Here is a 27,450-nt window from a genome sequence, read left to right as displayed (position 1 = left end):
CTGTAGCCTATAGACGCCTGCCACTGCAAAGCAGTTACATGCGCGTTGCCGACTCTTGTTAGACAGTTGTGTAATTTATACATTTTATAATCGCGTCTACAAAAAAAAAACTGAATTATTATTCGATGTACATTTCAAGTGGCAATAAGAATAAATCAAAGAGGTTGGCAAATTGGTAATAAACAAATAACACTCTAATTAAATATTGTTTACTTCAAGGATGAATTTTATGTTATGATTTAGGAATTGCTTGCTATTGCTACCTATTCGAAAACACTTGAGTCGATATTTAATAATCACTAGCACTGGTACGTTTTGCCCCCGGAAAACCTGGCCATGATAATCAGCTAGACATCGGATTTTTTGACAAAAAAAAATTAATGACAGTAGCTCTATAATTAACCTCGATTATCCAAATATCAATGCTTTTCAGGATTACTAGTAATCACTCTCAGCTAAATTTATTTGTAAGTGAAATTGGAGTGGAATACTTTCACTAAAACAGTTTCACAGTGGTCTCTCAGACTGTTCTGAAAGGCAATTTAATATGAAATATGTTTTAAAGCGAATTTAAAGTTTGATAAAATGGACTTAATGGCGAAGCACGTCTGTATCTGTCGTCGGGTCCACACCGACCTATGTGGGTTGGCATCAAAAAAGCATTGTGTTGAGGGTTCGTAGTTGGTGGACTGTAGATATGCACGGCACTTATGTATGTTGCAGATATGATGGGAGGTGGAGCAAGCGAATCCTAGCGTGGAGGTCTCGTGCAACAAGACCAGATCACAGACCTCCAAGTAGATGGCAGGATGTTATGAAAATGATTGCGAGCCCACTCTGGAGGCGCAGCAGCAAATCGAGCTGCTTGGAATTTGGAGAGGCGTATGCCCAACAGTGGGCGCATACTCGCTGAGGGAGTGCGAGAGGGGAGCTGTAGATATATAAAATGCTGGCTCACTTTAACTCATTTATTATTTTCATTCATTTCACAATCAAGGTACGACCCGCTCATGGCGATCGCATCGATAGAAAAAACAACGGGTTGCACAATCAAGTGCAAAAATATGTATTGAAAGAATAGTCTCATAAATATGGTACTACGCTCTTATTAAACTGGAATAAGATGCTATGGGACATATTTTTGATTAAGATGTGTACATCTATATTTTTACACTTGACTGCATTCCGGGAGTACCGGCAGAAGTGAAAACTTGAATATTAACGTTGTGCATATTTGATATTTTGGAATGGTTGTGGAATAATTTTGCTCGAATTGCTTTAATTATTAGTATAAAAGTGCTTTCATTTATGTAAAATTAAATATTCATTTATTGCGCTATCGTACACAAACATGGCAATTTATATTACAATTTATATTACACTTCAGAACTATTACAATTATTTAACATTAAATTATATTACAAATTAACATTTAAGTGTTAGGGTCGGCAACGTGCATATAATGGCGTACGCAGGCTACGGAGACTTCTTACCATCAGACGGGCCTTCAGTATAAAAACATTTTGCATTGTCACCCAATTTACATGTACTTATGTAAAGTATCAGCTCGATTGAATAACAGGAAGTGGATCTAATTAAACTTGAAAGATTTGATCCGTTTAGGTAACAATAAAGCATGCTTTATAACGCAAAAAGTGGAAAAATCTGAAAGCGGGGCATAGTCTAGCGTAGCCTATCGACAAAATTAAGTTATTAAGTTTCGTTTGACGTTTTCTGTCAACCATTGTCACCTTGGTTAAGCCCCTTGGGCTTCGCACGTTATGACGAGAGAAAGAGACAGAGAGAGAGAGAGGGAGTGTCAGAAAGAAGAAGACGTATTAATTGTTAAGTAAAAAAAGTCGGTCGTATAATTCTAATTGGCATCTGAGCGCGGGCTAGTCCAACGCGCCTTTGTTTCGCATCTCAAGGACACATTTTAGACTGGTTCTCTAGCGTTCGACTCGCCGGCACTCAGTAACTGTAGAGGGACCACACAAGAAATCGCAAATTATTTTTCCATTTGTTTATTTTCCGTAGGAGTTTTCATTCAATAACCGGTTAAAGTGACCGGACCATTTTTTTGCAGTTAGTGGCACGTGCGGTTTTACATAGACAAAGGATTAGCCGCTCGGGCCAGCTACAAATCGAACGACTAACCAGTATAGTCGGTGTGAACCCTGGCTATAAATCTCATAGCACACTTAAAAACCGATTCTATCGTACGAAATCCGACGGATTTCATCGCCCGACATTTTTTATCGAGAAAAAAGTAAATTGCTGTATTGAAATGTATTTTTCATTCGTGTCACGCCTCGCCACTGGCTGTATTCAGTTGTTTCAAAAAGCATTTGCCTAGTTAAAAGGTCTGACGTCCAGTCTGGCCTAGTGGGTACTGGCAGCAAACTGGTAGTGACCTTATGAAGCCGACGGTCCTGAGTTCGAATCCCGGTAAGGGCATTTATTTCTTGAGTCATTGGTGTGTTCTATGTATATAAGTATGTATTTATCTATATGCAACATATCGACTCAAAAACTATGCTGTCCTATTAAAAACAGAGCACTTATATCCTAAAAACTAATATATTATTTTTTACTTGGCTTTAATATGTTTATTTTATAACAAAAATCACTGAATTATAAGTGTGCTTAATTGAAAACATTGGACAGAATCTTAATGTTTGTTTAAAAATACATTGGACGTATGTTTTTGTATTAATGTGGAAAAGTGATAGGGAAAAAAATTACCGTTTCGTTCGCTATGGCGCAAATGATTGGCATCTTGGCAGGGCCGTCAGGTAAGGGATGAGGTGTAAGGAAGAAGAGGAAACAACCAAAACACATACTCCTAGACTGTAAACAGGTAGAAGAATACAGGAACAAATACCTAGGGAATCCGTGCACACTAGGAGAGGCAGTTAGCAACCTGAAAGCTTTGCTAGGCTTCGTGGAGGAGCTGGGGTAGTTAGAGTAGCGCTACCTCGTTTCACACAAAATAGAGACATTGATTGTGTACTTGCAGAAAAAGCCTAGTAGCACTAACTAACTAAGGGACGACTCGTGATAGAACGGTTCTTCATTTTTCTATGACGTGATAGAAAAACCGGTAAAACTGGGATTTGTCGAAGTTTTTATTCCTGCATTTTCCTCCCTCGACGTGTCAAAATAGAGTGTGTTTTGAAACAAAAGAACTGCTTTGTTTCGGTTGTGATGTGTGCCCAATTTGGCGACGTGACGGTCATGTCACCGCTACATAGGTATTGTGATTCACCTAATAGAAATCTAAGCTTTGTACACCGTGGGCTGGTAAAACGCGACAAATTTTAAAGGTTTATTCTTGACCGCATTAATGTCATACAAATGTGATGAATCAAAGTCCTTGGTACAAATAATTACTTTTATTTTACTCCAAATTCTTACTTCATCACTTTTAACAACAATCTTCAACAACAGTATCCTTTGTACTAAATGTTACTGGTTCAAGACCAATAGAAATGAATGAAGAATGCCCCTTCCAGTCTATGGTATGTTATATTTATACTTTTGCGTCATTAGAATTGGCGGGTAGGAGAGAAGGGTCATTTCCACGAGTACCGACAGATTAATTAACAAACCATTCAGGTAAACACAAATCACATTTTAATCACTACCCGCTGAATACCATTAGTTTAACATAATTCAACAGAATAATTATAATTTATTCTCTAAATCCTATGAAATATCACATTAGGCCATCCGACTGCGTGCGACCTCAGGTGCACCAGCAATAATAATATCACACTCCACCGTGTTGGCTAATGCCTTTTTCGATCTTATTTTGGTTAAAAGTAGTCTGTGCATACCCAAACGTACCTGCATACATTATTTTTTAACACTTTTTAACAAATAAAACAAACCACCAACGAATTAAAAAGTAATGTTGCACTACCTCGTCACTTTTTTTAACCGCATCACATACCTAACATAAGCGATCTAGGTTTTAATCGCCGTAACCTAGTAAAGATACGATTGCGCAAAACATGAAATATACTAGTCTATATTATTAATATCATTTTTCTCAGATATATACATATATATGTGGGACTTAGTCAATTTGTGTAATAATGTCCTATGATATATTTATATTTTTTATTTTATTTAATATGTGCAGGAATCCTACAAATATTCTACCCGGATGTAGGTAAATATAAAACAAATATTTTTTATTTAAAAACAATCAATAGAATTTTTATCTACAATCAACGATTTTTGCCTAAAATCACAAAATCAGTAAAAAGCAAAATTTAAGAAAATGTTTACAGTATGTAAATCTACATGTAAATATACTGTTTTGACGACCGGTTTGGCCTAGTGGGTAGTGACCCTGCCTACGAAGCTGATGGTCCCGGGTTCAAATCCTGGTAAGGGCATTTATTCGTGTGATGAGCATGGATATTTGTTCCTGAGTCATGGGTGTTTTCTATGTATTTAAGTATTTATAAATATTTATATATTATATATATCGTTGTCTAAGTACCCTCAACACAAGCCTTATTGAGCTTACTGTGGGACTTAGTCAATTTGTGTAATAATGTCCTATAATATTTATTTATTTACTGCACGTATGGTACTCGTTTTAATGTGCTTAAAATAAATAATAATAAGTAGTTTCTTGTAGATGCTGTTTACTAAAAGACCTAGATAAGATATTTTCATAAAAATCCTACAGAAAATTTGTTTGTAATAGGACAGGGGCATATATACTTGTACCGGAAAGTATATAATATTTTGTTGGATTCTACATCGTATATGTTTAGGAATATATTATTTAATCTAGCAAGTCTAGCAACATTATACGTCAAATTTACGTTCCAAACTGCATTCATTTTTAGGGTTCCGTAGTCAACTAGGAACCCTTATAGTTTCGCCATGTCCGTCTGTCTGTCCGAGACTTTGCTCCGTGGTCGTTAGTGCGAAAAAGTTGAAATTTGGCATGGATATATAAATCAACAAAGCCGACAAAGTCGTACAATAAAATCTAAAAATTAATTTTATTTTAGGGTACCTCCCCTACACGTAAATGGGGGGGGGGGTTATTATTTTTTTTGCTTCAACCCTACAGTGTGGGGTATCGTTGGAAAGGTCTTTCAAAACTAATAGGGGTCTTCAACAAACATTTTTTGATAAAGTGAAAATATTCGGAGATAAACGCTCCGCAAGAAAAAAAAAATGTGTCCCCCCCCCCTCTGACTTTTGAACTATAGGTCAAAAAAAATATGAAAAAAATCGTGGAAGTGTAGCTTAAGATAGACATTAAATGAAAACTATAGCGGACATGATCAGTTTAGCTGTTTTTGAGTTATCGCAAAAAGTTTCCCCTTCATAGACTTCAATCTACTATACTATAAGCTCCAGCTTAGCTTACTGTGACGGAAGAGTAACTATGGAACCCTACTCTGAGCATGGCCCAACATGCTCTTGGCCGGTTTATTTAGATTGAAAAAATACTACTTGACAAGAACCAATCATGTCCGATACAGCGTGCCTGCACTTAGATTTATTTTGGGGTTAAAATATCAATCCCTTCGTACTTCCTGCCTTATGCATTTTATTTTGTTGTAAGTGGACACTGACTGACTTTAATTAGTGACAAGATGATCAGAGAAAATACAGCGGACCCGCTCCACGAGGAAAACCCAAGTAATATTATCTCACTGACAAGGTACTGTCCAAATCTCTTATTTTTCGAGCCCGTTTCCGACCTTCCTTTATCCTGTTCCTAACAGTATGAATTACTAGAATCATGATCAAGGCTCGGAAAAACACCTGTCATTTTGAAAATATAACCATAATTTAAGACTCATTTATGAGTCAAACATGTTCGTTCGGAGTCACACGCCATTAGGGCATATTTAATCATTAACATTGATAAGTATAAAGAAGTCTTTGTTATTGTTATACAGAACAGGTTTATGTTTTCAAAATGACGGGCGTTTTTCGAAGCATGATCATGATAAATAAATAAATATTATAGGGACATTCATACACAACTTGACTAAGTCCCACGGTAAGCTCAAGAACGCTTGTGTTGTGGCTACTCAGACAACGATATATATAATATACAAATACTTAAATACATAGAAAACATCCATGACTCAGGAACAAATATCCGTGCTCATCACAAAAATAAATGCCATTACCGGGCATACCGGCATATATTGAACTAAAAAAACATCAGCTATTATTATTTATTTCCAATTTACCATATTACCGGTTCATACTCGTATAATGACTGGAGTCTGTAGATATAATACACCCGCATTCACCTAGATTTTAATCCGGTTTTCCAGTAAAAAGCGGGCAGCCATTTTAAATTACTTCTCTGTATGCGTTTTTCATTAAATTTATCTACGTGCAATATTTTAACGCAATTTTATTAAAAGTCACGTATCCGTTATATTTATTTACAAACTTGAATTTATTACATGTTGTTCGTATTTTAAATTATTTCAGATAAGTTGTTGATGCATATTCTGTATTAAATTTTACATGGATACATTGGGTATTTATTTTCATTTCACATGTTCTGAAAGTGGGTCGTTGTTGTTCTAAAAAGTGTGCAGAAAATGACACGTTTCTGCTCTAGAGCATTGTACTTTCTAAGTACGTTTTTTCTTTTTTTACGATACTCAATACATTTTTTGGTTTTAAATTTGTGCTATGGGTCGGCAACGCGCATGTAACACCTCTGGAGTTGCAGGCGTCCATAGGCTACGGTGACTGCTTACCATCAGGCGGACCGTGTGCTTGCTTGCCACCGTCGTGGTATAAAAAAAAATGGATTTGTTTTACAATTTCTGATACCATTACCATTCTGATAATTAATTCCCCATTCCATAAATAACGATATTCTTACCTAAATGATTAATTGAAATTACCCTCAAGAAATACTAGTCAAGTGTATATTCATTCACATTCGTCATTAGTCAATTTTGACATGTAGTTATCGATCTTTTAAAGATCTTTCCAAGATCTTAAACGGGTCTTAATCATTATTCGAATCGGGCCGTGAATTAATAACTAGCATACGAGTAAATCTAAAATAGGACTCTGCCTCGCACAGCTAAACTGTCGCCTGCGGTATTTCCGGACCGATAAGACCTTCAAACCTTCAAGAAAAGAGCGTACTCCCATCTTAAAGGCCGGCAACACACTTACAACCCCTCTGGTGTTGCAGTTGTCCATGGGCAGCGGTAATCGCAAAAAAATAGGCCCTTAGGCATTGATTGTACCAAAAATGCCGGCAGATTACGCGTCGATTACTTTACCTTTTTTTTTTATATACTACGTCGGTGGCAAACAAGCATACGGCCCGCCTGATGGTAAGCAGTCTCCGTAGCCTATGTACGCCTGCAACTCCAGAGGAGTTACATGCGCGTTGCCAACCCCCCCTCGTTGAGCTCTTTCTCTCTTATAATGACAAAATCACAATTTTGACCACAAAGCCACAAAACAAAAAACACCAATATCATTAAATACCCCCCTAACCCCACCCCGAATGAACATTTCAGGAATTTCATGAGAATTTTTACATAATTCCTTAAGATAGGCCCAAGGCGAACACGGCTAATACACTAAACATTTTATCGTAAACCAATATAACTAGAACTCTATACCCGAACTAACTATAAGTAACGGGGGGTCATGGTAAAACTGGGGGTGAAAAGAGGGGGTTTGGTAGAGAATTGGAATGATAGGCCTCATTAGCATGACAAGCTTGATATATAGCTAAGATTAAATGAGGTTTAAAGGACAGTAAAACGTGCTTAAGAAGATTTTGAAGGGACCACGTCGAGCGCATCTTAAACGGGAAAACGTATTAACAATGTTGTATTAACCACGTATTAAACAAAGGTTGTCTGGAAGACATCGCTCTGTAACGATAAGGCCGTTTACCTCTATCTTCATGTATTATATGTGTACTGAGGTTGTACAATAAAGAGGATTTATATTGTATTGTAACCATGTGTAGGTATGAAAACAAGTTGAAGGGATAAGTGTAAAATATTGGGAATGAAATATAAAATATTGGGTTCGAATCCCGGTAAGGGTATTTACTTATTTGTGTGTTTAACACAAATTATTGTTCTTGAGTCAGGGATCGGAAACCGGTATGTTTTATGGGATCGAAAACGGTATTTTTTCGTACTTTGTTGATTATTTCATTTCTAATTGGGCAATCTAATAATAAGAAGTCATTATCCAAAAACACAACTGAGTCCTACATTTTATGTAGTATGTACATAGTTGTGACGTGAATAGACAATACATGTTTAAAAGACACACACAAACAAAACAAATGTCTATTCGAACACGTCACAACTACATACAACCGGTGACTTACTTAAGTTTTTTACCTATATTTCGGTTATATCAGTTTTTGTAAAAAACCGGTGTCGATTCCTAATTTATGTTTTCTATATATTTAAGTAAATTATATAAATATATACATATTATTCGTATATATATCGTCATCTAGTCCTCACAACACAACCCTCATTGAACTAGATCGATTTGTGTCCATAACAGGTGGAAAATGGGGACACGATTTGTATGAAAAAGTGGTCGTGCCTTTCGTCTTAATAACTGGCCAAAGGAAAAATACCGTAAACAATTCTGTTAAGGTACGGAACCCTCAGAGCACTCGCACTTAGCCGGTTTCTATCTATTTCATAAAACGACGACAAACAACTTTATACGGTTTTATAATACTATAATAAATTTCACTAGCATAAAACAGCATATGACGAGATAAGCTGACCTGCATAATACGTGTGCATAAAAATATTCATGCTGCACTTCTGCTTAAGCTAGCTAAGCTAGAGCGCTTATTTTTCTTTTTTATGATTTCATGTCAGCTTTTGCATTCTGTATATGTTATATTTTAGTTTTTTTACCACTGATATATGAACTAGGTACTAAAGTTGGTACCTAACTCTGAATGGCATGTTCAATTACAAAGTATGGCCATGTCATCATTAACCATTTACTTAGCTCAAAATTCTTTTCGTTGTGTATTTTTTGTCCTCAAAACAATGTGACGGAGTGTAGATTTTTGTATGAGATCAAATTTATATTTTATTTTTTCTCGTGTTAAATATAATCTACAGCTAGAAAGACATGCAATAGCACTTTTTGGACCCGGGTATGTCCTTAAACTACGTCCAAAAGAGAGGTATGGGCAATGTGAATGTCATCTCGCCTTGTGTGGTAGGGCACAGCACAGCAGATGTCATTCCAGATCTAGAGCAGAGCCCAACTGGGGAAGTACCTCCACCTTACAGAAAACCGCAGCCAAATAACACTTGACCCTACTCATAGTGTTGTGTTCCTGCCGGTGAGTAAGGTTGCCAGAGCTCAACGAGGGGGGTGGGGTTAGGGTCGGCAACGCGCATGTAACTCCTCTAGAGTTGCAGGTGTACATAGGCTACGGAGACTGCTTACCATCAGGCAGGCCGTATGCTTGTTTGCCACCGACGTAGTATAAAAAAAAAAAAAAACTCGACTTTTTTTACACAATATCCAGAGAGAAAAATGAGGACTAAGTTTGTATGGGAAGCGACCGTCCCTTTTCCTCTTAATATAATTTTTTTTTAGTTTATTTCACAAATCACAATATACAATGTACCTATAATTAAAGTTTCGCCAAACTGTAAAACAGTTTGTTGGCGATAGGAATATGAATTCCTCCTTCCAGATGTCCACCCGGTTATACCCGGGCACCGGCTTTTGTCAAACTGACTTATAAAGTCTTCCGATACCTATATCTATATCCAATATGGTCCTCTTAACCTCACTTAGGAAGAGGTTTGTTCCACTTAACACCTTCCCGACTTTCACCCGGTTATACCCGGACACCGGCTTTTGTCAAACTGACTTATAAAGCCTCCCGATACCTATATCTATATCCAATATGGTCCTCTTAACCTCACTTAGGAAGAGGTTTGTTCCACTTAACACCTTTCCGACTTCCACCCGGTTATACCCGGGCACCGGCTTATGTCAAACTGACTTATAAAGCCTTCCGATACCTATATCTATATCCCATATGGTCCTCTTAACCTCACTTAGGAAGAGGTTTGTTCCACTTAACACCTTCTTCCCGACTTCCACCCGGTTATACCCGGGCACCGGCTTTTGTCAAACTGACTTATAAAGTCTTCCTATACCTATATCTATATCCAATATGGTCCTCTTAATCACACACAAAAAGGTTTGGTTCCACTTAACAACACCTTCCCGATTTTCACTCGGCTAAACCCGGTTATATATTGTTAAATTGACTTATAAAGCTATTACTTGTTATCCCACAGGAATATCGCGAAATATCCCGAATACCCCATCCCGTCCGGTGAGATAAGGCGTTCGTAAAGGATTACTGTATTTATCATAGTTGTCATTTTAACACACATCACAAACCCGTATTATAAGGACTTAAAGTTCACTTTTGCTTAAAATAAGTGTACGAATCGATTACTTAATAGGGAGATTTTAATGCAGTCTACATAACCTTAATATACAGTTATAAGATTCCGTTTCGCGTGAATGAGATGTATGTAAGATTAAGTTAGAAGTTGGTGCGTTAAGCCAGGACTTAACCGTTAATGGGAAGGACTTTCGGTTCTCATTAATCTAACAGTGTGTTTATTCTTTAAAATGGATGTCACGTATCTGCTTTGCAATTCTGTACTATCTCTTGACCGTCTAGACTTATTTTTAACCCATAATGCAAACAAAGGGTAACATAAGTCTGTATCTGCCTGTATATGTTGTATATAGGTTGAAAATTGATTATTTGATTATGACGTGTTTTCTTTTGGTTCAATGGAAGACACCCGATTCGATCAAACCGATTTAAAATATAAATAATAAATAAATATTATAGGACATTAGTACACAAATTGACTAAGTCCCACAGTAAGCTCAATAAGGCTTGTGTTGAGGGTACTTAGACAACGATATATATAATATATAAATATTTATAAATACTTAAATACATAGAAAACACCCATGACTCAGGAACAAATATCCATGCTCATCACACGAATAAATGCCTTTACCAGGATTTGAACCCGGGACCATCTGCTTCGTAGGCAGGGTCACTACCCACTAGGCCAAACTGGTCGTCAAAAAAATAGGTGCCGGAAAAACACTTTTATTGTCTTCTTTTTAATTTAATTGCTTGTGTGCGTGACTCATATGCTGTAGGCGTACATATATTTACTTTATTTATTTTATTTTATTTATCAAGGTAATAATAGAGAAACATACATGGAACGTGTGGGTACAATTACGCATTGATTAGAGGCAGGAGGATCCATTTGATACTTTTTGAATCGCAAGTGTGTTTATCTCTGTAAAATAACGTAAACATAACATTTTATAAAAAAAAACCTAAAAAAGAAAATATAAGTACGAATACCTCATATTCGTAAAGCATTAAAAACGGAAGATAAACAAAAAACATTTTTTAAATTCCGAACATCAACGTTTTGTTACAAAAAGCGCTCAAAACGTAACAAACAGCGTCCAGCACTCGAAGGCAATCAAACGCACGATCCGTCATCAGAGAAATAATTAACGGGCGCCGTTCCATTCCCATTGTTTGTCGAATTTATGGCTCACGAAAACCAGACAAAGTTTTTTTAAATATAACGTTGGTGGCAAATAAGCAAACGCCGTTACTGAAGATATGGACGAGCTGGGTTGTGCGACCCTTCGAAGCAACCGATCGTCACAATTTTCGTCTCATTCATCGAAGCAATTACTGTACGTACCATTTATGGGGGGCTACATAATATGGGTAAAACAGACAGCCTCATGTGCAGAGCGTGCATGGAAGAAGAGGAGACAGCGAAAAATTCGCCTAGACTGTAAACAGGTAGAAGTATACAGGAACAAATACCTAGGGACTCCGGGCATACTAAAGGAGGCAGTTAGCAACCTGAAGATACTGCTAGGTTTCGTGGAGGAGCCGGGGTGGCTAGAGTAGTGCTACCTCGTTTTCACGTAAAATAGGCACAATGGTTGTCGATTTGCGGAAAATGCCCAGCATAACTAAGTAAATATGGGGAGCTCTACATCTGTACATGTGGAATATGTTCACGAGAGAGCTTACTCCAGAGCATTCATAAAATCATATTGTTGCGTAATTTAAATTTCAAGGAAAACGTTTTGTGGTATTTGTAAGCCAGAAGAGAGAGAGAGTGAGAGTGTTATTTTGCGACGGTGCACTCGCTCCTGACGTACGGCGTTGAGCTATGGGGACGTGCTTCCGACTGGAGACGTGCGTTCTCTATGCAGAAGCGTGCCGTTCGTGCGATGGCCGGCAAGGCGGCGGATGCACCGGAGATGCATCAAGATTCTGCCTTTACCCTGCCTATTTATTAACCAAGTAGCAAGATTCATGCGCGAAAACCTTGATATGTTTAATTGCAGGGGCATTAACACCAATTACAACCTCCGCAGTAATAGACACCATAATAGGCTGGTCACCGAAGCACACAGGCTTGCCAGGTCAGAGCGGTCCGTGTACGTTTTAGGCCCCTCCGTTTACAACCGCCTGCCTGACACTGTAAGAAATGCAACTTCCATCGCGGCGTTTAAAGTCAGACTAAAAACTGGTTGTCGCAAGAATTATTTTATAATTATCAAGATTTCTTCGATTTACCTATAAATATTTAAATCAAAAACATACCACAAGAATATGTATGTTCCCGGATTTGCATTTATTACAATTAAAATTTATTAAACTAATGTAATTAATTTATATACTATTGTATAAATATTATTAATATTGTGATATTTAAAATGTGGTGACCTGTAACTCTGTTATTAATAATAAATTTCTTTTCATTTCATTTCATTTCATGTATTTTATATATTTCCTACAGATCATGATTCATCCTTAATTAACCGAAATGTAATCACGTAGACACCAGAAGTCTCCTATAATATGAGCAAATAATTAAATCATAGATTTCACTCCTCAAAGGATAAAACGTTTGTTCATAAATTTTCAAAAAATACGGCATCTTTATATTTTCTGTTTTTCATACAAATTACTTATTATTTACAATGTACGCTATCATCATCGACGTTGCTTGCCGCTTGCCACGACATTAACGTTGCTTAAACTTAACGACATTCTCAAATACATTGCGTCTTAGAATAAACGTTAAAGTGTACTAAAATCAAAACACATGTTAGGTATTTTAGTTTATTATAAGTCCCCGATGAAAAAGAACATTTTTCTTAGTATCTGCAAAGTTGCAAATTTTCATGTTCAATTTTATCTCTTTTATTTTAGCTGGCGGCTTACTCGCACAACGTATCAGTATTGCGATACGTTGTGCGAGGAAATGCCGCCAGCATCCTTGGTACAATGCCTCAAGGGCATATTTTTAGATATAGTAATCATCTGTATATACCCATTATGTATATTGTAAATAAATATCATTAAAAAAAAGCTATTTATTGGCCTTGGCCTTGGCCTAACCAAGGTGACAATCGTACATCGGCAAATGCTATCGGCAGTATCTATCAGGATGATAGATACTGTGCAAAGCCATGTGATTATTTCCTATTAAGTGGCGTTTTCTATCAACGATTTTCATTCCGGCTAGGCCCTTTGATGTTCACAGGACATTTTCTAAGAGAAATAACCAATTTTTATCGTAATAGTTATTTGTTTTACAAGGGGGCACCTTTGTTTCCAAAATTGAACCACGAGCGTAGCGAGTGCTTCTAGAAGTAGAATCTTGAGCATTGCGAGGGTTTCAAGGCACGAGGGTTAAATAAATTTTGCCTCCGAATGAAACACAAAATGTTTCACCACACCAGCGCAAGGAAAATACTTAATATAAAATACCAAAATAATCAAACCAAATAACACCAGAAGCCGTGGATTGGTTGTGCTATCTCGATTTGGACATATAAGTCTATTTTTTATTTATATTATATTATTGTTAAAGTAGTGTATACAACCTGCTACTGTATGAGCAAGGTTTCCCCGCTGGACTTATATAATTAGTCTTAATTTTAATTGTATATTTTATTTTATTGTATTGTTGCTTTATTGTAATTTAATGGGTTAATACCTGAATAAATAACATTTTTATTTTATTTTTTATTTATTATATGCCTACTATATGAAACGCCATATGATTAAATAATAATAATAAATCAAACCGAATCAAATAAAAAAATATCATTCAAAATCATCGTTTAAAAGTCAATTCTACTAGCTAACATAATGAAACAACTCAAAATTCGCATCTGATTACTTTGCCGTACATGTGGATAAAATGCAACTTTCTCTTCCGAACAATCAAGAGGGCCTTTACCAGTTGGTGAGGTGAAAATAAACTTATTGCATTTTCCCTGCTCTTATAAACTGGTCCGATTGATAACTTAACTCTTTCACGACAAATACGAACACACGAACAACGAACAGGAGAAAATGGCGCAAAAACGGGGCAAATGGAGATGATTGTCCAATTTGTCAAGCCTAATGGGTTCCGCATTAATAAATATGGCGCGAGTAATCCGGGCATCGATCACCCGGTTAAAGCGACCCGGTTCAAATAGTTTACTTAGTTATATACCTCTGTATATACCCAAGCCCTCCAAATTGATCTTACTTCCAAACTGGTTAAGAGGACGGCCGATTCTCTATACAAACGTAGTCCCCAATTTCCTATCTGGATATTGACATTTTGGAAAATATGTTTAGATAATTTGATTTATATTAACAATAGCTATGCCCCTTCGTCTGATTTTTTTATATTTTTGTATTATTATAAAAAATTAGGAGATAAACAGTTTTAATACTAATTTTTTAAATGCTTCTAACTCCTATAATAATTAATATTTTAATATCCTGAGAGGAGAATGAGTACTACGTTTGTATGAAAAGGTGATTTCGCGCGGGTGTTCCACTTTCCTCTTAATAAATATTGGTACCGCAATAAAAAAATTGGCGGGAGTAATCCGGATATCGATCACCCGGTTGAAGGGACCCGGTTCAAAACAGTTAGTACGGGTTGTGTACGGAGTAAACTACATCAATAGTTAGGTACTCATAAGTCAGTATGTCTGTATCTTTAGGTATTTAAAAGAATGTAAACAAACCACAATTAGGTATTTTATTGGGCAAGAAAATCCTTCAAGTCAATTTAACTCGATGTGCGAAAACTTAGAGAAGTTTCACGACGACATATTACTTAATCAACGTAACGAAGGTGCTGTAATCATGCTATTTTGTTAATAAGAATATATCGAGATCATTTGATTAATCAATAGTAATTTAATTTTGACACACAACTATATCCCCACCCCTCGACTTTATCGACTCATCTTTTTTTTGAAGTGAAAACGTCTTTAGCGGCGCTGTGCTTTTTGTGATGGGGAAAAAAATGTTAAACTCACGACAGGTCACGTGACCGACCGATTCGTCAGATTGAAAATTCGTAAGACGGACACGTGACCTGATCGAAAAACTGTTACAATTTCATTGAAGCCAGTAGACCGCCGGCGCGACTTGTATATTAACGTTGTGCATTTTTAATGTTAAATAATTGTAATAGTTCAGAAGTGTTACATTTTTAATGTAATATATATTGTCATGTTTGTGTACGATAGCGCAATAAATGAATATTGTAATTTACCACATAAATGATAGTACTTTTATACTGATAATTAAAGGAATTCGTGCAAAATTATTCCCTAACCATTCCAAAATATCAAAAATGCACAACGTTAATATTCAAGTTTTCACTTCTGCCGGCACTCCCGGAGTGCAACCCGTTGTTTTTTTAAATATGGCCTCAGTTTTTCATTAGCTGCACACTTCGATGATAGTTCACCGCATAATAAGCTATCAAATAACTAACAAACAAATATTCACGTGACGTCTTCGCCATTTTGAATCTAAACGACAACCCTGCCCGTCGTTTGTCGCCGTCGACAAGACATCCGTCACTCTGACAGGTAGGTATGTAATGTCGATTTGGTTTCGTTGGCAGTACTGATTGATTCAAGAGCGAATGTCAATATTGGCGGGTATACCTACACCACTACACGGTGTTTTTTTAAACTCCGTTAACTTCTGGGTATGGCTAACAAAGGAAAGGTACCCAACTGTCCGGTTCCGATTTGATTTATATTTATATATGTTATAGAGTAGTCTAAAATAACGGACACGTATTTTTTTTTAGCTGCCCAAACTCAACCTATTGGGAGAAATTGTCCTCCAAAGTACTAAAAAGTTACTAAATCTTCTAACTCCTATAGTAAGTAAGTACATTTAAGGAATCTGATTAGCATTTTTTTTCCCTTTTTACTTATTTTGTTAACCCCTTTCCAGGCATAGTACGATTTATCGACCACATACGCGCCAATAGAATTTCAACCCTAGCCATCCGATTTAAGGTTCAAATTAGATTGCACTTTCGGAAAATGTGACTTGTCTTCAAATGAATCACCCGTAAATTATTACAGGTGACTAAATAAATATCCTGTATATAATATACAAATTCTCAAATACATAGAAAACATCTATGACTCGGGAACAAATATCTGTGCTCATTACACAAATAAATGCCCTTACCGGGTTTCGAACCCAGGACCATGATTTGGTTTGTTTTTTTTTTCATGTTTTACAATTACTTTTTTCCTCGCGTTGATATGGCCAAAAATTTAATGTTCATTCTCAATGTGCAAAAGGAAACTTTTCTGATGGAAAGGTCCTTATGCACTACTGCACATGAAGCATAAGGACCCTTCTCTAATGGAAAGCCACAAATATAATTATGATGTCAGTATACATTCAAATTGGCCTGATTATTAAAATTACTTAAAACAATCTAAGGTAATCTATACTGAAATATATGGCTTTCAAGGAAGCCTGCGTAGCCAACGTGCCAATTGTCAACGCTCCGTAGCGAACGAAACGCAACTGTCACAGTCGTACTAATACGGAAAAGTGAGAGAGATGACTACGCTACGGACCCGGGTATGTCCTTAAACTACGTCCAAAAGAGAGGTAAGGGCAATGTGAATATCATCTCGCCTTGTGTGGTAGGGCACAGCACAGCAGATGTCAATCCAGATCTAGAGCAGAGCCCAACTGGGGAAGTACCTCCACCGTACAGAAAACCGCAGCCAAATAACACTAGACCCTACTCATAGTGTTGTGTTCCTGCCGGTGAGTAAGGTTGCCAGAGAGCTCAACGAGGGGGGTGGGGTTAGGGTCGGCAACGCGCATGTAGCTCCTCTGGAGTTGCAGGTGTACATAGGCTACGGAGACTGCTTACCATCAGGCAGGCCGTATGCTTGTTTGCCACCGCCGTAGTATAAAAAAAAATGGAGCGTTAACGATTGGAACGTTGGCTAAGAACCCAGTTAAGTTACAGAGAGGGTTCGAGAAGTTTTCTTCAAACTAATACACTCCCGGCCAAAAGTATAGAAATAAGCTTATATTTTAATAGAGAAGTGTGTTTTTTTAAGGGATGTAATATATACTACTCATCAAAAACAAAATGGTAAATATAATAAGTAAATTACTCAAATTACTCAAGTTGTGGCTATTTGCAGTTCCACATTTTTCAAAGAATTTAATTACATAAACATATATTAGGTACTTCATAAATAAATCACACATAATCAATAGAAATAATTACAAAAAAAACTTGAATAAAACACTACTATTACAAGAAAAAAATAAAAAATAAAATAAGCACCACTATACAAACACAAACTTAAAATTATTAAACTAACCTAAAGTTTTTTATACTTAAAACAAAGTAATTAAGTAAGGGTTTTTTCAAAGTAATTAAACGGGTATAATTATGTTACTTTTCCTATTTTTTTTAAGGTTTTGATAATATTTTAGGATGTTTTGATATTTAGCGAGTATTTTTAACCTTTTGTGGATGCTTAATGTAAATTTTCGGTTACAATTATAAAACAAACACAGAAACATGAGATATTAAAGTAAACAACCTTGTTTCCATACTTTCCATTGTTTTGACGACCGGTTTGGCCTAGTGGGTAGTGACCCTGCCTATGAAGCTGATGGTCCCGGGTTCAAATCCTGGTAAGGGCATATATTCGTGTGATGAGCATGGATATTTGTTCCGGAGTCATGGTTGTTTTATATGTATTTAAGTATTTATAAATATTTATATATTATATATATCGTTGTCTAAGTACCCTCAACACAAGCCTTATTGAGCTTACTGTGGGACTTAGTCAATTTGTGTAGTAGTGTCCTATAATATTTATTTATTTATTTATTATTTTGGCCTTAGGTGTACATTAGTAAGCAACTAAGCTCAAAGTGTAAAGCTTTGTACTGGAAACTTATAGATGCCGAGATAATTAAACGACGCCCGGTCTGGCCTAGTGGGTGACCCTGCCTATGAAGCTTATGGTCCCGGATTCGAATCCCAGAAGGACATGTATTTGTTTAGTGAGCACAGATATTTGTTCCTGAGTCATGGATGTTTTCTACGTATTTAAGTAAAGCCCGACCAGAAATATATGATCATTGTCAAGAGGGCGCTGATATTCTCATGTATAGGGTGTTTGACGACCGGTCTGGCCTAGTGGGTAGTGACCCTGCCTATGAAGCTGATGGTCCCGGGTTCAAATCCTGGTAAAGGCATTTATTCGTGTGATGAGCATGGATATTTGTTCCTGAGTCATGGGTGTTTTCTATGTATTTAAGTATTTATAAATATTTACATATTATATATATCGTTGTCTAAGTACCCTCAACACAAGCCTTATTGAGCTTACTGTGGGACTTAGTCAATTTGTGTAATAATTTCCTATAATATTTATTTATTTATTTATAGGGTGACAGTACAGTTTGGTATGAAAAATTTAGTTCCAATGAAGTTCCGCAATATGGCGCGTGATCATATATTACTGGTCGGGCTTTATTTGTATATTATATATCGTACCCACAACACAAGCCTTCTTGAGCTTACCGTGGGACTTAGGTCTGATTTTTCAAACATCAGATAAAATTATCTGCCAGATAAAGATAACACGCTCCCTTTCTTTCACAAGCAAGAAGAAAAAGAGTGTTATGTTTATCTAACAGATAATTTTATCTGATGTTTGAAAAATCGGGCCTTATTCAATCTAAAAAGAATGTCATATAATTATGATCTCCTAAGGCTGACGGCACAGTCGCCATCAGATATACCGGAACGGCCCAGGTGCTCACAAATATCTGAACACGCCTGTATTGTCTAGGCGTTAGAGTGCGTGTTTAGATATTTGTGAGCACCTTCGCCGCTCCGATATATCTGATGGCGACTGTACTACTAATAGCACTTTAGCAAGCAGAAAGTTTCAATGGAATTTCAATAATTAACAGAGTTTCATTTGTTGTTTCGTTAAATTTTCAAACAAAAAAAAAACAATTTCCTACACTATAGTTCCTACACTAGACATTTTTAGTTCAGATTAGTAATATATTGATAAATTTAGCATGTTCCTCAAGACTACGATTATCCTATATTATATTATATCAAAACAAAATTGGTTTAAGGTGTGAAATTGTGCCTTTGTGAACCCTATTTTTTTATCACTACTTATATTACCAAATTTCTCCTTATTTTTTTTTTGCTTTATTATGTTCCAAAAATAGTTTACAAATGTATTACAACTCTAGCTACCTAAACATTCAATAACACTATTAGAAAAACACAATAAATTTGAACAGGTACTTATCTAGAATCTTTAAAGTAAAGTAAAGTAAAGTAAAATTTTATTTTTAAAAATCAGGGACAATTACATAAATTTTGTGGGTCACACTAGGCTAAGCCTGTCCCGTGACTCCACGTTTGCGTATTCTGTTAGAAACGACTTTCACATTTATTTCACATACACTATTTGTCATTATCACTATTTCAGGAATCGGTCATGCATTATACATAGTTTCATTATTTATTTGTCATCTCATATATTATCATTATCAATTTGATTCGCTATAAATAATTGAGATCAGCGAGTGTGTGCGCGCGCGTGTGTGTGTGTGCGCGCGTGTGTGCGTGTGCGCGCGCGAGTGTGTGTGTGTGTGAGTCTGTTTAAGCTACGAAATTATTTGCAGGATACTTTCAGCTTCTTTTTGTTCAGTGTCAAGTAGCCATTTTCTCACCCTAGTTTTTGCGTTTCTAACACTTGTTTCTTTTATTTCGCACCTTTTAACGACTGCATTGTACAAGTGGGGATGTGCAAAGTCGGCGAAACGGCGGGCAAAGGCAGTACGCACTTTAGCTACTGGGATTTTAAAAGTTCTAGCTTTTAGCAGGTTGTTGTACCCCTCGGACAGTAAGACTTGTTTATGTACTTTACAAGTGGTTTCCAAGATGTAAAGCTTGCGGACACTTAATACTTCAGCCTCTTTGTACAACAGATTGGTTGAGAACTGGCGAGGCTTCTTAAGCATAACTTTAAGTAATGAGCGTTGCGCTCTTTCAAGCGTGATGAGAACTGTGGTACCGGCAGCTCCCCAGGCGGTTATACAATAGGTGATTATAGATTGGCATATAGAAGTGTAGATGGACCGTAGAAGTTTAAGATCAGCCACCTCCCTCAGTTTTTTCATGACCATTATAAGCTTTGTACTTACTTAATTGTAAAAATATGCTCATAATAATTAAATGATAAAAAACACTGAAATAGGTACAAAAAACAACAATTACAAGTATATGATAAACGCCATATAAAATACGGTACGGTACGGTACGGTTGGTTGTATCTGTACTTATCGTAATATGTAATAATATCGAAAATATTTGATCTAGAAATTGATTCCACATTTTAAAGATATTATTTTGTAAAAATATAACGTCGATTTACAGCTTATCATAATAAAACAATATTTTGTGTGATATAATATTATAATAACATCTTTTATACCAGAAATATGTTATCTACAAATATATTACCATAATATTACAGTTCCATATCAAAAAGATAGCTATGCTCTCAAATAAAGATAATTTCGAGATTCACCTGACACCTAATCATAATAAACATTTATTGATAATTCAAAAACGACAAATTATCCACCGTGTTTTCACGTAGGATAATAAAAAAGATTTACTTACCTACGACGACCATGGCAAGCAGGATAAGCAGTATTTTCGGCATCACAGTACTTGACACACTAGAACATGGCGGGCGTCCGGGGCGCGCGCTCAACGCGATCTGAGGCAGACCGCCCCCGCCCGAGGAGGGATGAACATTTGGACATTCACAAACCTAACCAGCGTAATCTGAACCTCGTACTATTTGCCTAATCACCCTACAGGCCAATTCAAATCTGCACTGACATCAAACCTAACTGATATGATTCCAATATCATTCAAATATCGGTTTGGTGTCAGTGCAGTACCTTCATAACTTTTAACTGTCGCGTTTTGTACACATATTTAGAATAGAATAGAAATAATTTATTCGTGAGCACAAACACAAAATAGAAAATTATACAAAACAGAGAAACTTAATAAGGAGAAAGTGCCACGAAATGGTCTCATCTCAGCATGTTGCTGGCGACTTCCAGCGCTGATCTTCCGATGAGACCATCCGGTGAAACAATCCAGATGGTCTCATTTGAACATTTAATTCAATCACGACAGTTAACAAAAATAATAAACAAAATTTATATAAAACATACAAATAAGTTAAAAATTCATTAAGAAAACTATAATTAAGTTGGATTTTTCTATCGGGCCAAACTTATATTTAGTGATAGGTATGAAGGAGTCTACCCCAATATAATTTTATTATTTTTACAGCGGATATTTAGTGAATGAATGGGATATCATTTCATTACTTTTGCCTTTAATTAAATCAGAAATCGGATCGAATATAGAGTAAAAATAATGAAATGATATAGCGGTAGACCCGTTCATATCACTAAATAAATAAAAAATTTAATTATTGAGAGACAAATTGATGAAGATCAATTTGTCTCAATAATTAAATTTTTTTTCTTTTTTTTCTTGTATTCTATAATTAGTAAATTAATAAATATATTTTTGTAATAGGTACACGTTATATTGAGAGCTGTAAAGAGGGAAGAATAGCTTTGCGATCCTAACGAAATAACGGTACTTTCTATGAAATTTCCATTTCGGGACAAAACGGTTTCCACTAACTAAATCTTAACAAATCAGTATTATTCTAGGTTTATAAATAAATAAATAAAATAAATAAATAAATATTATAGGACATTATTACACAAATTGACTAAGTCCCACAGTAAGCTCAATAAGGCTTGTGTTGAGGGTACTTAGACAACGATATATATAATATATAAATATTTATAAATACTTAAATACATAGAAAACACCCATGACTCAGGAACAAATATCCATGCTCATCACACGAATAAATGCCCTTACCAGGATTTGGACCCGGGACCATCAGCTTCGTAGGCATGGTCACTACCCACTACGCCAAACCGGTCGTCAATATCGTCGGTCGTCGGTCGGTTATAGGTTTTCCTATTTTATCAAAATTTGATAACCAAACCAGATATAGATATATGTGGCTTTCCATCAAAGAACCGTGGAATGAACTGTCGCCTGCGGTATTTCCGGACCGATATGACCTTCAAACCTTCAAGAAAAGAGCGTAGTATCTTAAAGGCCGAAAACGCACTTACAACCCCTGGTGTTGCGGGTATCCATGGGCGGCGGTAATCGCTTAAGCGATTACCACTGCTCATTTTGTGAGAAAACGGTTTCCACTAACTAAATCATGTGATTTTGATGTCGATCGCTTCAGCATAAAATATTATAGGTTTAAAGGTTTCGCTTTAATTTTTATTTGTAATGCATATTTAAAAACCGGCCAAGAGCATGTCGGGCCATGCTCAGTGTAGGGTTCCGTAGTTACTCTTCCGTCACAATAAGCTAAACTGGAGCTTAAAGTATAGTAAATTGTTAACCAAGGGTTGAAACGGTACCTTTCACACGAGTTAAACAAATAGGCAAATTTGCATAATCAGAACCTAATTAAAGTAAGTCTTTTTACTATGAAGGGAAAACTTTTTGCGATAACTCAAAAACAGCTAAACTGATCATGTCCGCTATAGTTTTCGTTTAATGTCTTTCTTAAGCTCTACTTCCAAGATTTTTTTCATATTTTTTGGACCTATGGTTCAAAAGTTAGAGGGGGGGGGGGGACACATTTTTTTTCTTTTGGAGCGATTATCTCCGAATATATTCACTTTATCAAAAAATGTTTCTTGAAAACCCCTATAAGTTTTGAAAGACCTTTCCAACGATTAAATTTTTAGATTTTATTGTACGACTTTGTCGGCTTTATTGATTTATATATCCATACCAAATTTCAGCTTTCTAGCACTAACGACCACGGAGCAAAGCCTCGGACAGACAGACAGACAGACAGACAGACAGACAGACAGACATGGCGAAACTATAAGGGTTCCGTTTTATGCCATTTGGCTACGGAACCCTAAAAAAGGAAAACCTATAAATCTAGTGGCTCATTGTGTCAATAACATTGTAGTGTGTAGGTAGTATCTGTACAACCTAATCGGAGAGGCGGGCAGGGAGGGAGGGGGCCAAAGAGGCCATTTATTTTATAAGTATAGGCTTAGGTCATAGTTTTAGTTTTTTTTTTTTGTAACATATGGACCCCGTGTAACAGTATTACCTAAATATAAAAAAAAAAATTCATTATACATAAATAGATACACACCGTCTTGGGCGCAGACCGCATAGGATGCCGCGTCAGTTGCACGAGAGCCGAGGGCGAGAGTGGACGTGTGACATTGCTGTGCGTGTCTGTGTGAGCGAGCCAGTGTTTACTGATCAGGGCAGGTCCTACAAACATACTAAAAAATCATGGAGAATGGATAATATTTAGAAGTGGAAAAACGTTTTCTTTTATTGATTGACGACCACGTGGTATACTTCCCTCTTAAACCCTTACCGCAAGCGAAGCCATTTGTGGCGGATATGATATTCAACTCTATTGACAACTATTCAAGTTCAAATTTTAACAAATATTTTTCTATTACATGCGGTAAGACTTTTCTGTAACCAAAGCTGTAACTTACAGTAATAACATATAATAATCTATGGCTGTAACTAACTAAAGTTTATATGACGCGTAGACGTAGACGCGGCTTTATTCTCTAAGACTTCTTTTGGTTTTATTTTTACTTTTTACGTTGGTGGCAAACAAGCATACGGCCCGCCTGATGGTAAGCAGTCTTCGTAGCCTGTACGCCTGCAACTCCAGAATTACATGCGCGTTGCCGACCCTAACACTCCGCACCCTCGTTGAGCTCTGGCAACCTTACTCACCGGCAGGAACACAACACTATGAGTAGGGTCTAGTGTTATTTGGCTGCGGTTTTCTGTAAGTTGGAGGTACTTCCCCAGTTGGGCTCTGCTCTAGATCTGGAATAACATCCTGTGCCTTCCACACAAAGGGAGATGACATTCACAGTGCCCATACCTCTAATGAAAAATGTGAAGAGGTAGCTCACTCCGACTGCATAGAATAAAAACTAAGACAAGTGTACCTTACTTCCGAGTGGAAATACATACACCTCTTTTAGTTCCGCCCTCTGTAACACCCGTCTTACGCAACAGAGCAATTCACTAGTAAAAGTGAATGCGAAAATGAAATGATTGTTTGCTGGTTGTCTAAGTAGTTTTGGAAAACTCCGATAGATGGCGTTTATAGTCATCTGACTATACTATACTATACTAACGTTCTGGAACGTTTAGAAACACTTTATTTAGTAAAAATTGACATAGATGGCTCTGATATAAATGCACTCCTATGTATATTTTTATTGTCTTTACAATGCAGTTAAGTAAATTAATCCGCGTAAATTTGTATATTTTAATCATCTCTTTTTTATACACTAATGAGTTCGAAATAATAATTACTATGACAGTTGATATTAGGTTATAAAAAAAATATTGCTTTCGGTGCAAGGTCATAAAAGGATGTTAATAGTTATTTGTGTCCCAAGGGAGGAAAAGTAGGAAACTGCGTGCCGCGTGTAAAATTGTTACCCGAGCCAAAGGCGAGGGTGGCAAACATGCGGGATGGAATGTCCTACGTTTCCTCCCGTGCGTGGTGTATTTTTGTGCTCGACGGAGGCGGAAAGCGACAACTTCGTTTAGAGCAGCGGGAGCAAGGTTGACGGTTTCCGCCCGGAGGGCTGAAAAAAATATTAACAAGTATAATTATACACAAAGTATACCTAATTATAAGTATTATAACATTGTTTATTTTTACCTTAATGACATAGTAAGTAGGCTATGCGCCTAATTAAATTATTATTATATACATATAAAACTGTTATCTATAATATATTAAATAAAATTATTGATGATAGGAGCTTGAAACATTATTCAAATTATTTTTTTAAATTGTATTGCTAAAGGTGTCAAAATGGGGTCGGTAGATTTTTTATTTTATTTTACGCGGACGAAATTCCTGGCCGAACTTACAAGCAAGGTGTTGGTACTCAACTGTCCGGCTTCAGCGATGTTAGAGAATAGTCTAAAATATAAAAACAGCTTTTTTAGCTGCCCAATTTCAACCTGTAGGAAGAAATGATGCTCCAAAGTATCAAAAATGACTAAACCCTCTTATCTTCTGTAGAGAGTTTTGTTCAAGCGAATTGCTAGTTAATTACTGGTTTGATTATATGTATGAGAACATGAAATAGTTTTTTTTTTGTACAATTTATGTCATGAAATGTAATGAGCACGTTTTTTGTTATATCGTTCAAATTCATATTTTCCTACAAAGAGGACGCTCCAAATTATTCTCTAAGGGAGTAAGGGCGCGGGCGCACCGCACTGGCGATTTGCAAGCGAATCGAATGCTAGACGAGCGCTCAGCGAGTTTGCCGCAAGCGCGCAACTAGTTCACCTCGAGCGCTTAACGAAATCGCTGCGAGCGCGCAACGAATTCGCTGCGGAGCAAAATCATTGCGCCTGCACTGGCCTGCACCCTAACCTATCAATTCGATTCAATTAAAAATATTTATGTGCTTAAATAAGGGTACAATCAGGTGGTATACAAAGTTTCAATGTCATTCCTTATTTTACCATAATATGGCATACAAATATTAAATTCTTATCAACTCGAAGCCAGACTAGTATATTCACTAGTTTGAATTTAGTTAATACCTACTAGCAGTGGGGGGAAACTGGAGCGTTCGTTGCTGAACCGAACCGAGCGCATTCTCGGCTCGGTTCGGTTCGGTTCAGCATTGCTACGAATTATTAGGGTTTACAAAACTTGACGTCGATTTGCGTGCACAATCACACATAAGAAAATGACTTGAATTTCGGCAACCCTAAATAGCCGAAAGGGATAGTGCCATACATTAGAGAGGGACAACATGATTCGTCAGATTCGTCCCTGATTCGGGCAAACTTTGGTATTGTAGGAAGTTTCATTTTTGCATTATTATTTATTTTATGCTACTAGATAAATCATTTAGGCACAATAGGAAAGATAATACCAGAAACGGTCAGGGATAAAACTTTTACCAAAAATGAAATTTCAGTCAAAACCTTATACTTAATAATTATTTTGTCATAAAAAAAATATTTTCTTTTATCTTATCGAATAGTCATTACACTATGGCAAATATAATCGTAAATTTAAATGAAAATACGCAGTTTGTCAATAATTAGTAACTATTTCGCGGTAATGATAAGCGGTTTCCAAACTTTTTTGAACCCATATTGATTTAAAATAATTCAATTATAAAGATTTTTTAAATTGATTTTGAAATTTTAAGGTTTAAGAATCCTTATTTCTCATAAGAACATATAAGAAAAACTTCACATAAATGAGAAATTTTGTTATAAATAAATAAATATGAACCTGAATTTGGTGACCCTGGACTTATTTTTTATTATGAGCAGACGTCAAACGGTACAAGAATAAGATAATTTCGTAGAAAAATGGTAGGTTCAAATCAAAGAAGGTTAGGTTTATGAAGAGTGTTAAGACTGGAGTCCTTTAAGCCCTCTGCTTTAAGACTCTAAGCTAATGTTCTTGCTGACTTATATAAGTAATTTTCATTTTCATATTTTTGAATCCATAGTTTTAAAATGGATGGAGGTGGAGGTAGAAAATGATGTGGCCTTCCCAGGCGAGATAATTACCATGACATACATATAGGTTGATTCAAAAACCACCCATCTATACCAGGCCAGCCAGGCCACGTAGACATAACAGAACGACAAATCGTTTACGCTCCGTAGCGATCGAAACTCAACTATCACTATCGCACTAATGCGGAAAAGTGATAGAGAGACATAAAGCGTTTCGTTGTCGAAGCGATAACGATCGTCACCTTGACTAGGCCGGCAGTAC

The 27,450-nt window shown here is 36.4% G+C and overlaps 1 protein-coding gene across 2 annotated transcripts in view; it reads right to left on the bottom strand.

Moving 5' to 3' along the window:
- Nucleotides 1-21,552, bottom strand: part of LOC133530334 (protein lev-9) — a 218,463-nt gene extending 196,911 nt beyond the window's left edge. The window contains exon 1 of one of the 2 annotated variants that reach the window (XM_061868243.1): nucleotides 21,165-21,552. In XM_061868243.1, the coding sequence (XP_061724227.1) occupies nucleotides 21,165-21,207 (43 nt within the window). In that variant the 5' untranslated portion in view covers nucleotides 21,208-21,552. The remainder of the gene's footprint in view (nucleotides 1-21,164) is intronic. The other variant, XM_061868242.1, reaches the window with a different exon arrangement.
- Nucleotides 21,553-27,450: the final 5,898 nt, after the last annotated feature.

This window comes from Cydia pomonella, chromosome 22 (assembly GCF_033807575.1).
Source record: "Cydia pomonella isolate Wapato2018A chromosome 22, ilCydPomo1, whole genome shotgun sequence".
Taxonomy (NCBI): Eukaryota; Metazoa; Arthropoda; class Insecta; order Lepidoptera; family Tortricidae; genus Cydia; species Cydia pomonella.
Note: the sequence above shows the minus strand (reverse complement) of the source record. Positions and strands in the feature narration are given on the sequence as shown.